The sequence below is a fragment of the Oryctolagus cuniculus genome, chromosome 12 (genome assembly GCF_964237555.1).
Source record: "Oryctolagus cuniculus chromosome 12, mOryCun1.1, whole genome shotgun sequence".
Taxonomy (NCBI): Eukaryota; Metazoa; Chordata; class Mammalia; order Lagomorpha; family Leporidae; genus Oryctolagus; species Oryctolagus cuniculus.
This window is the reverse complement of record NC_091443.1, coordinates 90,403,314-90,419,625: the sequence shown is the minus strand read 5'-3', so window position 1 is coordinate 90,419,625 and position 16,312 is coordinate 90,403,314. Positions and strand designations below refer to the sequence as shown.

The following is a 16,312-nucleotide window of genomic DNA, read 5'->3' as shown; positions in this document are numbered from 1 at the left end:
TTCCTGCCAACGCAGACATAATTGGGTTCCTGCCACCCATGTGGGAGACCTGGACTGAGTTTCCAGATGACCATTTTCAACATTTGGGGAATGAATCAGCAGGTATGAGCTTGCTTGTTCTCCCTCACTCTCTCTTTCCCTCTTTCTCTTTCTGTATGTATGTGCATGTGTGTGTGTGCCTCTCAAAAAATTTCTAAAATTCTTGATAAACGGCTTGAGTATAAGTTTCTCAAAAGAAGATACACAGTCAATAGCACAAGAAAAGATTTTCAGCATCAATGATCACTAGAGAATGATCAATGATCAATGATGACTAGAGAAACCTAAATCAAAAGCAAAAAGAGGGGGGCCGGTGATGTGACGCAACGCAGTAGGTTAATCCTCTGCCTGCGGCACCGGCATCCCATATGGGCCCCGGTTCTAGTCCCGGCTGCTCCACTTCCAGTCCAGCTCTCTTCTATGGCCTGGGAAAGCAGGAGAAGATGGCCCAAGTCCTTGGGCCCCTGCACCCTCATGGGAGACCAGGAATAAACACCTGGCTCCTGGCCTTGGATGGGCGCAGCTCCAGCCGTTGTGGCCAATTGGGGAGTGAAACAACGGAAGGAAGTCCTGTTTTTTTGTTTTTTGTTTTTTTTTTTTTTTTTTGACAGGCAGAGTGGACAGAGAGAGAGAGACAGAGAGAGAAAGGTCTTCCTTTGCCGTTGGTTCACCCTCCAATGGCCGCCGCTGCAGCCGGCGCACCGCGCTGATCCGATGGCAGGAGCCAGGATCCAGGTGCTTTTTCCTGGTCTCCCATGGGGTGCAGGGCCCAAGCACCTGGGCCATCCTCCACTGCACTCCCTGGCCATAGCAGAGAGCTGGCCTGGAAGAGGGGCAACCGGGACAGAATCCGGCGCCCCGACCGGGACTAGAACCCGGTGTGCCGGCGCCGCAAGGTGGAGGATTAGCCTATTGAGCCACGGCGCCGGCTCAGGAAGTCCTTTTTCTCTGTCTCTCCCTCTCACTGTTTGTAACTCTTAACTCTCAAATAAAAAATAAAATAAAATCTTAAAAAAAAAAAAAAGAAAAGCAAAAAGAGGGGCAAGTATTTGGCCTGGCTGTGAAGACCCTGCTTGGGATGCCCAATGCCACATCAGAGTGCCTGAGTTTGAGTCCTGAGTGGGCTCCTGATTCCAGTTTCCTCCACTGTGCACCCTGGGAGGCAGCAGGTGAGGTTCAGTTAGTTACGTCCCTGCTTCCCATGTGGGAGACCTGGACTGAGCTGTTGGCTGCCAGCCTCAGGCTGGCCCACCCCAGCCATTGTGGGCATTTAGTGAATGAATCCACGGATGGAAGATCTTTGTCTCTCTGCCTTTCAAATATGGTAAATGAGAATGTAAAAAACAAACAAAAAGCAAAATGAGGCACCATTTCACACCCACCAGTCTACAATAAAAATAGATACCTAACAAGTGCTGGCAAGAATATGGAGCAATTGGAACCCTCAACATGCTGCTGATATATGAATGCAAAATAGTGCAAAATAGAACAGAACAGTCTGACAGTTCATCAAAAATTTAAACATATAGTTACTGTGTGACCTAGCAGGTCTATTCCTGGTTATGTGCCCGAGAACAGAAAGTGTATGTCTACACAAAAACCGTACACTAATGAATGTAACAGCCTTATTCATAATTTTGCAAAAAGCAGAAATATCCTAAATGATCATCAACTAATGAAAGAAACAAAATATGGTACAGGTATATAATGGAATATTACTCAGTGATAAAAGGGAATGAAAAACACTCATACACACTAGACCACGGAGGAACCTCGAAAGCATTCTAAGTGAAAGAAGCCAGACATAAAACCCACAAACTGTGGGATTTAATTTACATGAAATTACCAGGACAGGTAAATCTATAGTGGATGAGTAGTTGCCAGGAGCCCGAGGGAAAGGGGCTAGCGAGTGACTCTCATGGACAATGGGTATTTCTTGAGGATAGTGAAAAGTGTTTTCGGAGGCCGCACTGTGCCAGCATCCATATGGATGCTGGTTTGCGTCCTGGCTGCTCTACTTCCGATCCAGCTCTCTACCATGGCCTGGGAAAGCAGTGGAAGACGGCCCAAGTGCTTGGGCTCCTGCATCTGTGTGGCGAGACCTGGAAGAAGCTCCTGGCACCTGCCTTCGGATCGGCACAGCTCCGGCCATTGGAGCCATTTGAAGAGTGAACCAGCAGATGGAAGACTTCCCTCTCTCTCTGCCTCTGCCTCTCTGTAACTATAAAACTTTAAAAAAGTTTTAGAATTAGATGGCTACCTTGCGAATATACCAAAAACCACTAAACTGCATACTTTAAAAGGGTGAATTTATCTCAATAAAAAAGTTTTAATGTAACAAAAGCTGAAGACTTCAAAAAAAGAAAATGATGGAAGTTATAAAATAATAACATGCATCAGCTCTGTTAATCTACTTTTCTCGTTAGACTCCACAACTGTCACATTACTCTTAAGATTATAAGATTCTAAATTCTTGGAGTCAGTACTTGTGGCGCAGTGGGTTGAGCTGATGCTTGCAATGCTGGCATCCCATATGGGTGCTGGTTTGAGTCCCAGCTGCTCCACTTCCAATCCAGCTCCCTGTTAATGTACTTGGAAAAGTAACAGAAGATGGCCTACGTACCTGGGTTCCTGTTCTCTTAGGAGACCTGGACGGAGTTCCAGGCTCCTCCTGGCTTTGGCCTGGGCCAACCCTGGCCATTGCAGTTATTTGGGGAGTGAACCACGGGGTGCAAGATCTGTCTCTCTCTCACTCGCTTTCTCTCTCTCTCTGTGTAACTCTGCCTTCCAAATAAATAAAATCTTTTAAAAATATTTTAAATTCTTGATATCTACTATAACTAATTTAGGATATATAATTTATATATGCATTAATTTTATTATGAACATTTAAATATACACACCCCCCCCATGCTTCCTGTAGTTTCAAAGTATCAAGGATGGGCATTTGGCATGGTGCTTAAGGTACCACTTAGAACACCTGCAACCCACGTCAGAGTGCCTGAGTTCACACTCCAATTCAATTCTGATCCAGCTTCCTGCGAATGTACAGCCTGGGAGGCAGCAGGTGATGGCTCAAGGACTTGCATCCCTGATACCCACATGGGAGACCCAGACTGAGTTCCAGACTCCTAGCTTCAGCCTGGCCCAGCTGTTGCGAACGTTTGGGAAGTGAACCAGCAGATGGAGTATCTCTCTGTGTCTATGACCCACCCCCACCACCTCTCTGTCTTTGGGAAAAAATAAACCAACCCTGCTAAATAAAAAATAAAAAATGCTGGGGCTGGTGCTGTGACGGAGCAGGTAAAGCTGCCGCCTGTGGTTCTGCGGGCTCCAGTTCAAGTCCCGACTGTGCCACTTCCACTCTAGCTCCCTGCTAATGCACCCGAGAAAGCAGTGGAGGATGGCCCAAGTGCTTGGGCCCCTGCACCCATGTAGGAGACCTGGAAGAAGCTCCTGGATTGGCCCAGCTCTGGCTGTTGTGGCCATTTGGGGAGTGAACCTGTGGATGGAGACAGGATCTCTCTCTGTCTCCTCTCTCTCTGTGTAACTCTGTCTTTCAAATAAATAAATAAATCTTTTAAAAAAATAAAAAGGTATCAATGTTGGCTCATTAAAAAATCTCACAGAGCCTAAACTAAGTGTTTTAATAATGTAGGGAGAATCCCCACAAGGAACTACCCATATTAAAAAGGCTACATTTCAATGGATTAGACATTAAAAAACTGAATGGATAAAACGTGAAGATGGCTTAGATTGAAAATGAGAGAACAATAACAACAATGATGGCATTTCACTGACAGGGGACTCCAAAATCTGTACTTTGCCATAATACTTGGATTGAGCAAAAAAGCTTCCAAAAGAGGTAGAAGGAAAAATGTTGAAGGAAGGAAAGGGCTAAGTCCAAAGAAAACGAAACACATCTTGGCTAAACAGCTGCGTTGAGAAACAATTTCCTGTCTTGCAATTAAGAACCGATTTCTTTCTGAAAAACACAGGACACTGGGTTAATAGATTTCTTTAAAAGAAAATCTGTTTTGGCTACTGAAACATTAAAAGAACAGAACATCTGTTTTGCAAATAAAGACAGATTGCATTGAAGAATCAGATATCAAACCACCGATTAGACTAGCATTTAATTTGTTCTATTTAAATTTTCAGTGTGAGTAAATGAAGTTGCATTCATGGAAGTACAGCTCAACTGTAAATATTCAACACTAGAAACCCCTAATATGGGGATGATTTTAGAGTATAAAATAAGTAATTATTGATATCTTTTAATTATTTTTAGTTCTATTCAGAATCTATTTCAAAATCAGGTTTTAAAGTATTCAAAAACTATTCTTAAAGTAATGAAAAGAAGAAACTCACCATCCATGAATTCTGTACATATTGAAATCCTGTTTTCTACAAAAAATGCCCCATAAAATCCTATGATATATGATGAATCGCACTGTAAGAAAAAAACAAAAAGAAGTTACAAACTTGCAAGTTGAAACCACAGGTATGCTTTTGTAAAAATGGTTAATAAGAAAATTACCTTATAAAGAATTTCCAATTCAGACATAATTTGCTTCTGAAGTTCCAGTGTAATATCTAGTAGTATGACCTAAATATGAAGGGTAGTAACAGTCACACATTCATTCTCCTGCAACTGAACACAGCCATCATCTCTATGAAATGCAAGAACTGAAGGTCACAGGGGCTGTTCCTCTGCTCGCACCCACAGCCCCTTCCCACCACTGCAGTCCCCAGGAGCACCAACCTTCGCTGGGGAGGGGCACGGACGTGATTGATTGATGGGCCCAGGGAAAAAGCCAGGCTCAAAGGTCAGCAGGAATGGCTTTAAAAGTCAGTTAAGCCAGAAGGCGCTTAATTTGGGAACCCTATTTTGGCCGCATTAGTTATTTTCATAAGAGGAAGACACCAGTGACCCTCAAAGCATCCAGAAACAACAAATTAACTATCTTGTGACGCAGGCATGAGGCAGTAAGCAGAGTAATGAAATGAAATGGTAATGAAAACATCTAGAATGAGCAAAGTAAGGACTTGGAACAAAGCTGCCATCTTTGAGTCATCTTCCCAGGCGGGTGGAGCTTCCCTGCACACCCTGGCACATGATGCCCGTGCCAGACCCGGCCTCATTGCACCTCACCCCCTCCTCTTAGGAGGCAGGCACAGCTGGGAGAGCCCTGCTCTGATCTGGTGACCCCCTCACCAGCCAGTGCAGCCTGGAGCTGCAGGGCTGTCCTTCACATTTCAGCCCGGGCATCGGAGCTGTCACGCAGAAACGCAAGCACTCGAAACCCACTCAGGAGGAGTCCTTGTTACTTCACAGTTATTCAACAAAGGCCCATCGATAAATGGTTCAGAATGCACCAAGCCCTTCAGTGAGGCCAGTTCAAGGGAAGCGATGGTTTAATTCCAAAAGACAGTGACAGAAACAAAACAGGTTGAAGAGAGTTTTTAACATCCATGACACAATTTGTGATTCCAGATATTTCTAGATAAAAATGGTAACTTTCAGGATCCCCAGGACAGGGTAGTTATACATGTATCACCCAACACTGAATTACATTTTAGATTACAAGTGAAGAATATATCTATATCTGTATCTATATCTATCTATATATATATATATCTCCCAGTACAATTAGATATATATAATTCTATATATTATATAAATATATATTTGTAAATACATAAAACTATGCTGGAGAAAAACCATAAATTATGACTTGAAAGCTGCTGATAGAACAAGGAAAGAAAAGGCCAATCCTAAGCACACATTTTCCAGTGCTGACATCCCTTTGGGGGAGGGGAAGGCGAGAGGAAAAAAAGAGCCTAGCCAGTTTCTATCTAGAGTTTGCTTTAGGGTTATTTATAAAAGCTCTCACTAACCTAGATTGTAAGTATAATACGAAACTGCCAAGAAACATTTAAACACTTCTCTCGATCAATAGTCATTTGCCAACAGTACTCACTAAACATTTTCGCTCCTGTATAAAACTTCACAACAAAATAAATGTGTTGAGTGTGGTTTCAATTCTGTGCCATAAAATATTCCTGCTATGCACACCACTATGTCAAGTACAGAAAGTCTTTCACCCTAAAAACTCTGCTAAGAGGAATGAAATTATTATTGACCTTAAACAGCAGTTCTCAAGCCTGGTCTCACATTATAATTACCCAGGGCGCTGTAAAAATTTCCTGCTGCACAGGCCTCATCCCAGAACAATGGAATCAGAATTTCCAAGGTTGGAATCACACCCTGGTATTCCTATAAACCTTCCGAGGTGACTGGCACTCCACAGAAAGGGAGAGAACCTTTATTGCAGGTTGCAAACATGCCATTCATTCAGTGCTGAGATAAGATGTACCGCATCTGCAGGTCACCAACCTAGAAGGGACACGATTCCTTAGGGCAAGCCAAACCTTGGCGTTAACCCAAAGCTACTGGCTGGAACTCTAGCATTCACCGGTTCAAGAACGCCACTGGGTTCCCATGGCCTGGAATAAACTCAAGGCTCTGGTCTGACATTTGAGGAATCCTTTTCAATTTGTTATTCTAACTCCTCCCCCTCCCCCACTCCCACAAGCGCACTCTTCACCTGAGGTAAGATGAATTTTGATGGCTTTTCCTGGCCACATTCATGCCCAGGCTTGGCTGCCGCTGTCCCCTGTGTGTGGAGCGTGCTGTGCCTCCGCTCCACAGGTCCTGACTGTGCTCTTCTCTCTGTTAGACGCAGCCTGAACACTGCCACCCCAAAGCCCTGCCTCAGAATCCACCTCTATCTGGCCCTCTGTACTTCTCCTGTAGCGCTCACCCCTGCTGAGTGGCCACGGAGCCCTCACGAGTGGAGACTGAGTCTTGCGAGTTCCTCCAGTCCCCTAGCTCCCCGCACAAGGTCTTCCAGTAGTGCCCATCAGAGTGATGTGGGATTTAATTAAAGTGCTCCTTACAACCGTAATCCTCTAAATAAGCTGTTTCTAGGCAAAAGGGAAATGGATTGCTTGATTTCTACAACTGAATTTAAAACCGAAGACACAAACACCAAAATGAATGAAAGTGCTACACTGACCTGGAACGCAGAGGCTAACACTGTATTTGTGGGGCCAGTTACCCCACGGCACTGGAACTGGCCTTGACCGTTGTAGGCAACTGCTACAGTCCACAACGGAGAGATTTCAGAATGATGGAGACGTGAATCCAGTAATCGCTGGGAACTTAAGAGGAAAAGTAAAAACCCACCTTAAAATAGTGCAAGGCACAAACCCCCTCCATTCTCTGGGAGGCCTGGCGCGCAGGGCGGAAGGTTAATTCTCCTTCCCCTGGGCATTCTTGAGCGTGAGCTCTAAAACTGCTAAAAATAAACAAGTCTAGCTCTTTCTCTGAAGGTAATGGAGAAAAGCATGGCACACACTGATTTTCTTCTCAAAGTACAAGGAAACCCGGATGCTCTGATCTTCCCTAATTTTTTCCCCTCTCTGAGGAAGCACTAAATGTTTGAAACCGGAGAGAACCTGAATCTGAAGCATCTCATGCAGAAAGGGTTAAGTGCGAACCTGAACTACCTGAGTGCATTTCCACTGCTCTCACTACACCTCCAGGACAAATAGGGATGAGTTGTCAGGTTAAATATAAGCAGTCAAGTGACTGAATTATAATTTACTCTGTGCTCAATTTAAATTAGTGTGAGGCTATTAAAATATACAGTATAAATACGGCAATTCATCACAAGCTGTCATGGATGACTTCATTTATTTGCTGGAGTGGCACGCACTCCACTAAAGGGAAGGAGAACAAAATCACAGGTCAAATTAAGCTGCTATTCTGTTTTAATTCACTTATTTAATCTATGGCGACATAATTGTCTTTTACAGTATGTACAACTCAGAAAGGAAATTTGGGCGGATTACAGTCAGTATACAAATGATTAATCAAATGGTCCATTTAAATGCTAGTTTAAAAGCAGCAGATCCCAGAGCAATCCAAGAATGATAATCAGGACATGTTGTACACAAAGCTAAGACTCTACGACTTTTCCTGTTAGGTGCATTTTTCCCAATGAGAAAACAAACAATATGGGGAAACCTATTAAATCCTCCAAGCACTAGTATTTTGAAAGGTCTTATAGAACACATTAATGGAATAAAAAGGTTCTGTTTTGCAAGATGGCTAACAGTATTTGTATTTGTTTTCTGCTCTACTTATCTGCAATTGTCTTGCCTACCTACAGCAAACAAACACACAACAAGCTGGCTGGAAACACATCTCATGAGTTACATATGGTCATTATCGAAAAGTTATATTCAAAATGTGATCAGCACCATTTTCAAAATGCTCCTTTTGAAGCTGAAAATTTTCTAAATTCAGTAGCATAACGTAAAAATGCACGGTACTTTTATTCTTCCCCAAATTCAGTTTGTTTTTAAAACACCTGAAATAATATTTTCCCACCTCTGAAGTCTGAAGAGGAAAACACTAGGGTAGGCTCTCTTTTTTTTGGGTTAAAAAAATTTTTTTTAAAAAGGAAAGATTTGGAAGTATAAAAATCAGAAATGTCTTGAGTAGGATGCGAAAGTAACAGATGTCTGAGGACTCTCATCTGACAGCTCCCAAAGACACTCAGAGTGTGCGTCCAAGGAATCCAACTTCCTCGTCACCGCAGGCAGGCGCCAGACCCTGCGCTGATTCTGTGCAGACAAGGGCTGGATTTGCCGCTTTCAATCCCTCTGTGACCCTGGGCAGCCCTGCTTCCCAGCTGAGGTCACCGAGGGGTTCAAGTGACATGCCTGGAGTCATACCAAAGTCAGGAAAAGATCAAATGCGCTTCCAACTCTTAACCTGCAGCTCGCCCTTTGATAGGAAACAAACAAAAAAGCTAAGAACTATTCTGGGTGAGAGCAATGGTCCATACAAAGAACACTCTGGGACATTTTTCACGTGAGCTGAACCTGCCTTCAAGACAAATGAATGAATGAACTAAAAAACAAAAGAACAAAGATGGACTCACTCAGTCATTCAGGAAATTATACACTGAACACTCACTATGTGTGCTGCTCTGTTCTAGGCCCTACATGCACGGTTCTGCAGCAATGATGGGTAAGGGAAGAAGATAAACAATACCTACTCCACATCTACCAAGAGAAGTCAACATCATAGGGGAATGCATGCAGACCAATAACAAAATACAAGACAGTGTGTGACAACACCCCTGAGAGACACACAGAGAATTCTAGAAAGGTTTAAAGGAGAAAGTGACTGACACCACAAGTCCGGCCTTAGCCAGAAGAGTTCAATGGTGAACAGGGCCGTTAGCTGGCCCTTGAAGGGGCTGAGGATTGATCTTCACAGGTGGAGACACAGGGGAAGGCTCTCTAGCCAGAGAGGAACACACAGATCATCGTGTTGATGTGAGAATGCACCTGGGTCCAGATAAGGCAATGGGCACAGGACTCAGACTCATGAGACAACACTGCAGAAACAGACGGCTGGCACGCCGTGGAGCATCTTGAGTTCCATTCTCTAGGGTTGCTAGTTTATTTGGGAAGTAATGTGGAGCCTTTGAAGACTCTGGGGGTGGGGGAAAGACAAGATCATATGTTCTTAGGAAGCAAAATCTGAGGGTGGTGAGCAGCAGTAGCCCGGAGTGGACAGCACTGCCACCTAGGTTCCTGCCATGGCCCCACTCTTACGGGCTATAGGACCTGGTAGCAAAGGTTGTCTTAACTGAGGAAAACGTATACCAAGTGCACACACAGCATAAATCATAGACCAATGCCAGCACCTATTTACTTAGAGAATAGTTCAAAGGCTGATCAACAAGTCTGACAAGAAGCAAAAACAAGTATCTGAATTAGAGTGGTGACAAGGAAAGAAGAGGTGTTAAAAAGACTTCAACAGGCTCCCAGTCATTGGCCACTTGTCAGCACAGGACTGTGGGCCCTGTGGGATGAAGAACAAGTAAGAGCCCCGTGGTGGGCTGGCACACGGCCTGGGGAGAGTTTCAAGGCCCCATGTCACAGAGACCCTGGTGACTCAGCTGACTCCCTAAGCTGGGAAGATAAAACTGAGACCCTGAGGAGCCCAGTGAAGCTGGACAGAGCTGCAGAGAGGTGCAGAGGGAGACCTGGGGCCTCCAGGTGAGTCCCGGGCAGCACACAGACAGTGGGACATTCCTGAGGCCAGACAGGACCCAAGGACACAGTCTCCAGGCCTAGGCAACTGCCAGGGTAATTCCTATGGCATCAGGTACTCGGCAGAGTACTGCCTCAGCTCAATGGGGAACTGAGTTCCACACTAACTACTGGGCTGGTCCCATCTAACAAAGCAGGTCCTGAAAGAATGACATGATTTCAAAGTCACCTCTGAAAGCTCAAGAATATTTACAAAAATGCAAAATTATGTAGCACTTATGCCTGCCATCCAAAAAGATATGAATAAAGGAAGAAATACAACCCAAAATAAGGGAAACGGAAATCAGTCACAACTGATCCAGAAGTGGAACATACGAACGAATCAGTAGATAAGGACATGAATCCAGTGACCATAACTACATCCCATACACTTAAGAACACAGAGAAAATATTGAATGTGCTAAGTAGAGATATGGAAGATGGAAAAAAATGTGCAGGGGCCAGCGCTGTGGTAAAGCCTCTGCCTGTGGTGCCGGCATCCCACATGGACACCAATGGAGTCCCAGCTGCTCCACTTCAATCCAGCTCTCTGCTAATGGCCTTGGAAAGCAGTAGAAGATGGGCAAAGTACTTGGGCCCCTGTACCCATGTGGGAGACCTGGAAGAAGCTCCTGGGTCCTGGCTTCAGATGGGCTCAGCTCTGGCTGTTGTGGCTATTTGCGGAGTGAACCAGCAAATGGAAGTCCTCTCTGTGTCTCTCCCTCTCCTTGTCTGTAACTCTGCCTCTCAAATAAATAAATAAATCTTTAAAAATAAATAAATAAAAATGCCCATCTAAACTTCCAGGGATAAAAATGGACAATATCAGAAATGAAAAACACATTAGATGGTATCAAGAGCAGTCTAGACAATGCAGAAACAATCAGTGAACTTGAAGACACAGCACTAGAAACCACCAAAAATGAGACAGGAGAAAAAGGACTGAAACAAACAACAGAGCATCATCTTGCTGTGTGACATCTAGGGGTCTAGTACGTAAACCCAAGGTCCTAAAGGTATGGGAGTAACTGAATAAACAGTGGACCATAGCGGACTGTGACTGTCCCACTCTCTCTAACTCTTTCAAATAAAATCAATAAATCTCTTTTATAAGAGAATTAATGAAAATTATGCTACTTTTGAAGAAGAGGTGCATTTCTTTTCCTTAGATTATGACTATTTATAAGCTACATGCTTTTCTCCTTGGCTACCAAAAAGCTCAGGGCTAAACAAAAAGTTTAATCACAATAATCATATGTACTCTTAAATCATTCGTTCATTTAACTCAGTGGAGCATCCACTATGTGACTGTAACAAATCCAGAGATATAAGTGAATACGATACAATCCTGGCTCTAAAGCCCAGTTCAATGGTCAAAGATAGTGAACCATCTACATGTAAACTCAAACTATTTTCATTTACTCAAAGTCTCTAACACCTTGATGGCAAATGCATTGTCTTTAGAATTGCTTTTAATCTTTTCTAGAAACAATTGTTGGCCCCAAACTAAGTAACCACACACAGGAATTTAAGTATTAGTCAATGCCAAACATAATTCAAAATGTATGAAATTGTGAAAAATTTATAATGTACTTGCAAGGTAAATAATGATAGGACTTTGCATGACTTACAGCCATGCTCTGCTCCTTTGGAATAGATAACCTAGAGTTGACTGTCTTTCAATATATCATCAGCAACAACTCAAGATTTTTGGAAAGGAAAACAGTGTTCAAGTTGGTGGAGCTGATGTATTAGTGAAAAGGGGGCTCAGACAAATCAATCCCACACCATGGTGGTGCCACACAGCTGCACTTGGTGAGCCCAGGGGAAGACGGCGATGCAGCCCGGCCCCTGCGGGTCCTTCTGGGTACTCCCTGGACATTAGGTTCCTGCTCTGTAAAATGTAGGCAATATAGAAAATCTCTAAGGTCTCCTCCAGTTCTGCAACTCTGTGGATCTTGTGTGGATGGAGGATCAAAGAAAACATCCCAAGAAGGAGCGCGTCTGTTACATTTTCGCTCCAAGCTGTGCAAGTTATTAAAACCGGACTTAATAAAGCCTCAGTAAACACTCCGGCTGCTCTACTAGGTATGAAAGGATGACTCTCCATGGCTGTAGCAGTCAGATCTGAGCCTCAGTTCTCAACGAACGTGACTAAAATCGATTACAACTTAACTGTTCTGATTCTTAAGTTTCCCAGATAAAAGATGTACTAGTGTTAGGGAAGGAGATGACTTACTCACTGTGGCCAGCCAAGATGGCATTTCAGAGGTGACCCCTGAAAGTGCCGGTGGAAATCGGGTGGATGAGCGAGTATGGTAACTGTACAAAGGCTGCAGCTGTGGAGGAGGACATAAGCGTGGGAGACAGACGGACCTGCTTCTAAACCCCAGCCCTACCTGTTCCAACTGTGCGGCCTTTTACAAGTCAGCTTTCAGGGTCTGACTTTCCTTGAATTAAAAATAATGATCTCATACTTTTAAGAATTAAATGTAATCATTATAAAACATGTAGTATAAAGGCCAGTGTGGTGCAGACTAAGCCACCACTTGTGATGCCAGCTTCCCACATCGGAGTGCTGGTTTGAGTCCTGGCTGCTCTGGCTCCAATCCAGCTCCCTAATGTACCTGGAGAGGCAGCAGAAGATGGCCCAAGTCCTTGGGCTCCTGCCACCTATGTGGGAGTGTGGGAGACCAACATGGAATTCCTGGCTCCTGGCTTTAGCCTGACCTAGACCTGGCTGTTGTGTCCATTTGAGGAGTGAACCAGCAGACAGATTTCTCCCTCTCTGTCACTCTTTTGGATAAACAAATAAATCTCTTCAAAAAAATAATCTAGACTACTTACTACCTGGCATTTGATAGTCACTCAGGGGAAAAAAAAAAAAAAAAAGCATCCATTACTCGAAGCCCAAATATCAGAGATAAAGAGCCTGAAAAGAAGCGACAGGCTAGTGAGGCAGAGAACGTGTCCGGAAAGGCGGGTGGGGGCCCAGCTGCAGATGGCTTGACCACCGGCAGGGAGCAAGGCAGGCAGTGCGTGTTTGTTAGCTAAGAACCCAGTGTTGGGAGTGGGGGTCTGTGCGGTTAGGTCCTCAGGTCATGACGGGTTCTGTCACAGATGCAACTGAAGACAAAGTCTGCAGGAAAGCTGAGACTGAACACGGCGGGAGCTTCAGCGGCAGATTCAATCCAACATGGCATGGTGGGGCCGGGTTCTCGGAGCTCGGTCGGGCCAGGGTCTGGATGATGACTGGGAGGGAACGGGGCAGGAGCCCCTCACCATCTAAGCCATGCACCGCTTCACTCCGCTGGTGGGAGGGGGTGGCCTCAGGTATTTCAGACGTCTTGGGCTTTATGTTGCACGTGACTGAAGCTGGGGCAGGGGACAAGACAGCTACAGGGTCAGATCTGCGATCTGACTTCCCGAGGCTGAGGAGAGTAAAAAAGTACAAAGGAGAAGAAGACTGAAGTGCAATGAGGGGGGCAGGGATTTGGCACAGGGGTTAAGATGCTGCTTAAGGTACCTTTATCTCGTATCAAAGCCCAGGATTTGAGTCCTGGCTCTGCCCCCAAGTCCAGCTTCCTGCTAATGCACACCCTGGGGGGTCGCAGGCGATGGCTCAAGCACTTGGGTCTCTGCCACCCACATAGGAGATCTGGAATGAGATCCTGGCTCCTAGCCCTGGCTGTTGTAGGCATTTAGGGCATGAACCAGCAAACGGGAGACTTCCCTTTCTCTCTGTGTCTATCCATCTATCTCTTTCAGATAATAATATATACATACAATTTTTTAAGTATTGCCCACCGCACCCCAAAAAAAAGGAAACAAAACAAAAGAAAGTGCAGCAAAGAAGCCATTTCCAAAATACAGGTAATGTGAGCCTGACCCGTGGTTTTGGCACGAGGGATGAGAATGGAAAGAAGTGGGAAAACTCCTAACAGGACACGACAGACAAGGGAGGGCGAGGAACGGCTGGCTAAGCAGGAAGACGGTGATGCCCACACTGCAGAGAACACGGACAGCACGCTCCTTATGAAGCTCTGTGTAGAGCTTCCGCCAGACTGCCTGCCAGCACCCGTGAAACACCCTCAGGTGCCTGACTGTCACAACAGGGCCACACCGCCCGGTACCTATCATGCTAGCCTTAAGCTGTTTCATCTCCTCTTTGAGAATACCCATGATCAAGCTAACAGGAAAAAGGAAAGCAGCAAAGATCAGGAATTTCATAAAATGTATCCAGTGCTTACCTTTACAGCTAATATTTTCCCACTCAGGACATGATGTGCTCTGTAAGAAGAAAAAAGTAACAGGATCACTTGGGTTGACTAAAACCTCTACACAAGGGTTAAGGATATAACTGCAAATCCAAACACTTTGGCAGCAAGGTGATACATGGTACAGTCAGCCCTCTGTGCCCATGGGCTCTGTAGTCACGGATTCAACCAGCGCAGATCAAAACTATTTGGTAGAAAGGATTGCATCTCTACACACGTCCAGGCTTTTTTTTCCTAGCTATTATTCCATAAATAATACAGCAGAACAGCTATTCGTGTAACACTAACATTGTACTAGGTATCAGCAGCAGCCTAGAGATGACTTAAAGAATTGGCGGGGGGCTAATGTGTGGAAGGTCTATGCAAATACTACATCATTTGCCATGCGAGTCTTCAGCACCCTAGATTTTGGTATCTGCAAGGGGGTCCTGGAAACAACCTCCATGGACACTGAGGGTTGATGGCACTTTCAAAGCACACCGACAATAACATTAGTAATTTACAATTCTTCGGCGTTTAATGGTTTACAAACTGACTGATGCATTATACAATTTCCTGAAATAACCCTCTGAGATAATGCCCATATTATCCTCCCCTTATAGAGGGGAACAAGGAAGCAGAGCATAGCTAAGAGTGTGCCCAATGGCAGTGAGTGAATCTGGCTCCAGACGCCTGTATCTGTCATTGTGTGCAGGCGTCTTCCATAGCCTTATGCCATGCTCCATGCAGAGCTATAGAAAATGCAAGGTTTGGGCCGGCACCGTGGCATAGTGGGTAAAGCTGCCACCTGCAGTGCCAGCATCCCATATGGGCACCAGTTTGAGTCCTGGATGCTCCACTTCTGATCCAGCTCTCTGCTATGACCTGGGAAAGCAGTGGAAGATGCCCCTGCACCCATGTGGGAGACCCGGAAGAACCTCCTGATTCCTGGTTTTGGATCGGCACAGCTCCAGCCATTGCAGCCAGCTGGGAAGTGAACCAGTAGATAGAAGACCTCTCTCTCTCTGTCTCTCCCTCTCTCTGTCTGTAACTTTGCCTCTCAAGTAAATAAATAAATCTTTAAAAAGAAAAAAAAAAGAAAATGCAAGACTTTATGAGTGCTTCTTTCAATTAAATACACAGAGGCCCTATATTGCTAAATTTCATCCAAGTAATCTCAAAACAGAATTAGCAATGACTTACATTATAATATCATATAAAAATCATAGAATTATAAGTTCATCTCCTAAAAAAAGAGGGGCAAGCTCCAAGTATTAAGTTATGGTAATACAATTATAACTTACATCAAGAGACAGGAACTCATTCATTGATGAAAAAGAGTTAGAGAACAGAAGAGGGTTGGCAGCAATAAAAGACCATTACTCTTCATCAGGACCTTCTGTGTTTAAATGAAAGGTGGTCTTTCACAGAAATACTGCAGAGTACTCAGGGAAAACAAACATCTTTTATATAATAGAAAAAATTCCAAACAAACCATGTAACATCAAATAAGCATGGCTACCACATAAAGAAGAAATGCGGTGGGGAGAGCCCAAATCTTGCCAGTCCCACTGGCCTTCTCTCTCCGATAGTGTTAAGGTGGGGATGGAGCACGCGGACATGGAAGCTGGCGCCTCCAGAATTCCCCACCCCCACTTCTCAGTGACAAAATACACCTCCCAGGCCCCTAGATCGCTCATTTCTGCAAAGATGATGTGTTCCACTACTACCAAAACAGAAACATCACTCTCTGCTGGTTTGCTTGGTTACTCTGCAAGTGCACTAACAGCTTTACTGAGGTATGATTTGTATATGATAAAGTCCCCTTGTTATAAGGG

The 16,312-nt window shown here is 44.5% G+C and overlaps 1 protein-coding gene across 5 annotated transcripts in view; it reads right to left on the bottom strand.

Moving 5' to 3' along the window:
• MAP2K5 (mitogen-activated protein kinase kinase 5) overlaps window positions 1-16,312 on the bottom strand; it is a 271,279-nt gene that overhangs the window by 167,340 nt on the left and 87,627 nt on the right. For 4 of the 5 annotated variants that reach the window (XM_002718071.5, XM_002718072.5, XM_051821809.2 and 1 more), the window contains 3 exons: window positions 14,469-14,508; window positions 4,580-4,648; window positions 4,411-4,492 (listed from right to left, as the gene is read on the bottom strand). In XM_002718071.5, coding sequence (XP_002718117.3) covers window positions 4,411-4,492; window positions 4,580-4,648; window positions 14,469-14,508 — 191 coding nt within the window. The remainder of the gene's footprint in view (window positions 1-4,410; window positions 4,493-4,579; window positions 4,649-14,468; window positions 14,509-16,312) is intronic. The other variant, XM_051821811.2, reaches the window with a different exon arrangement.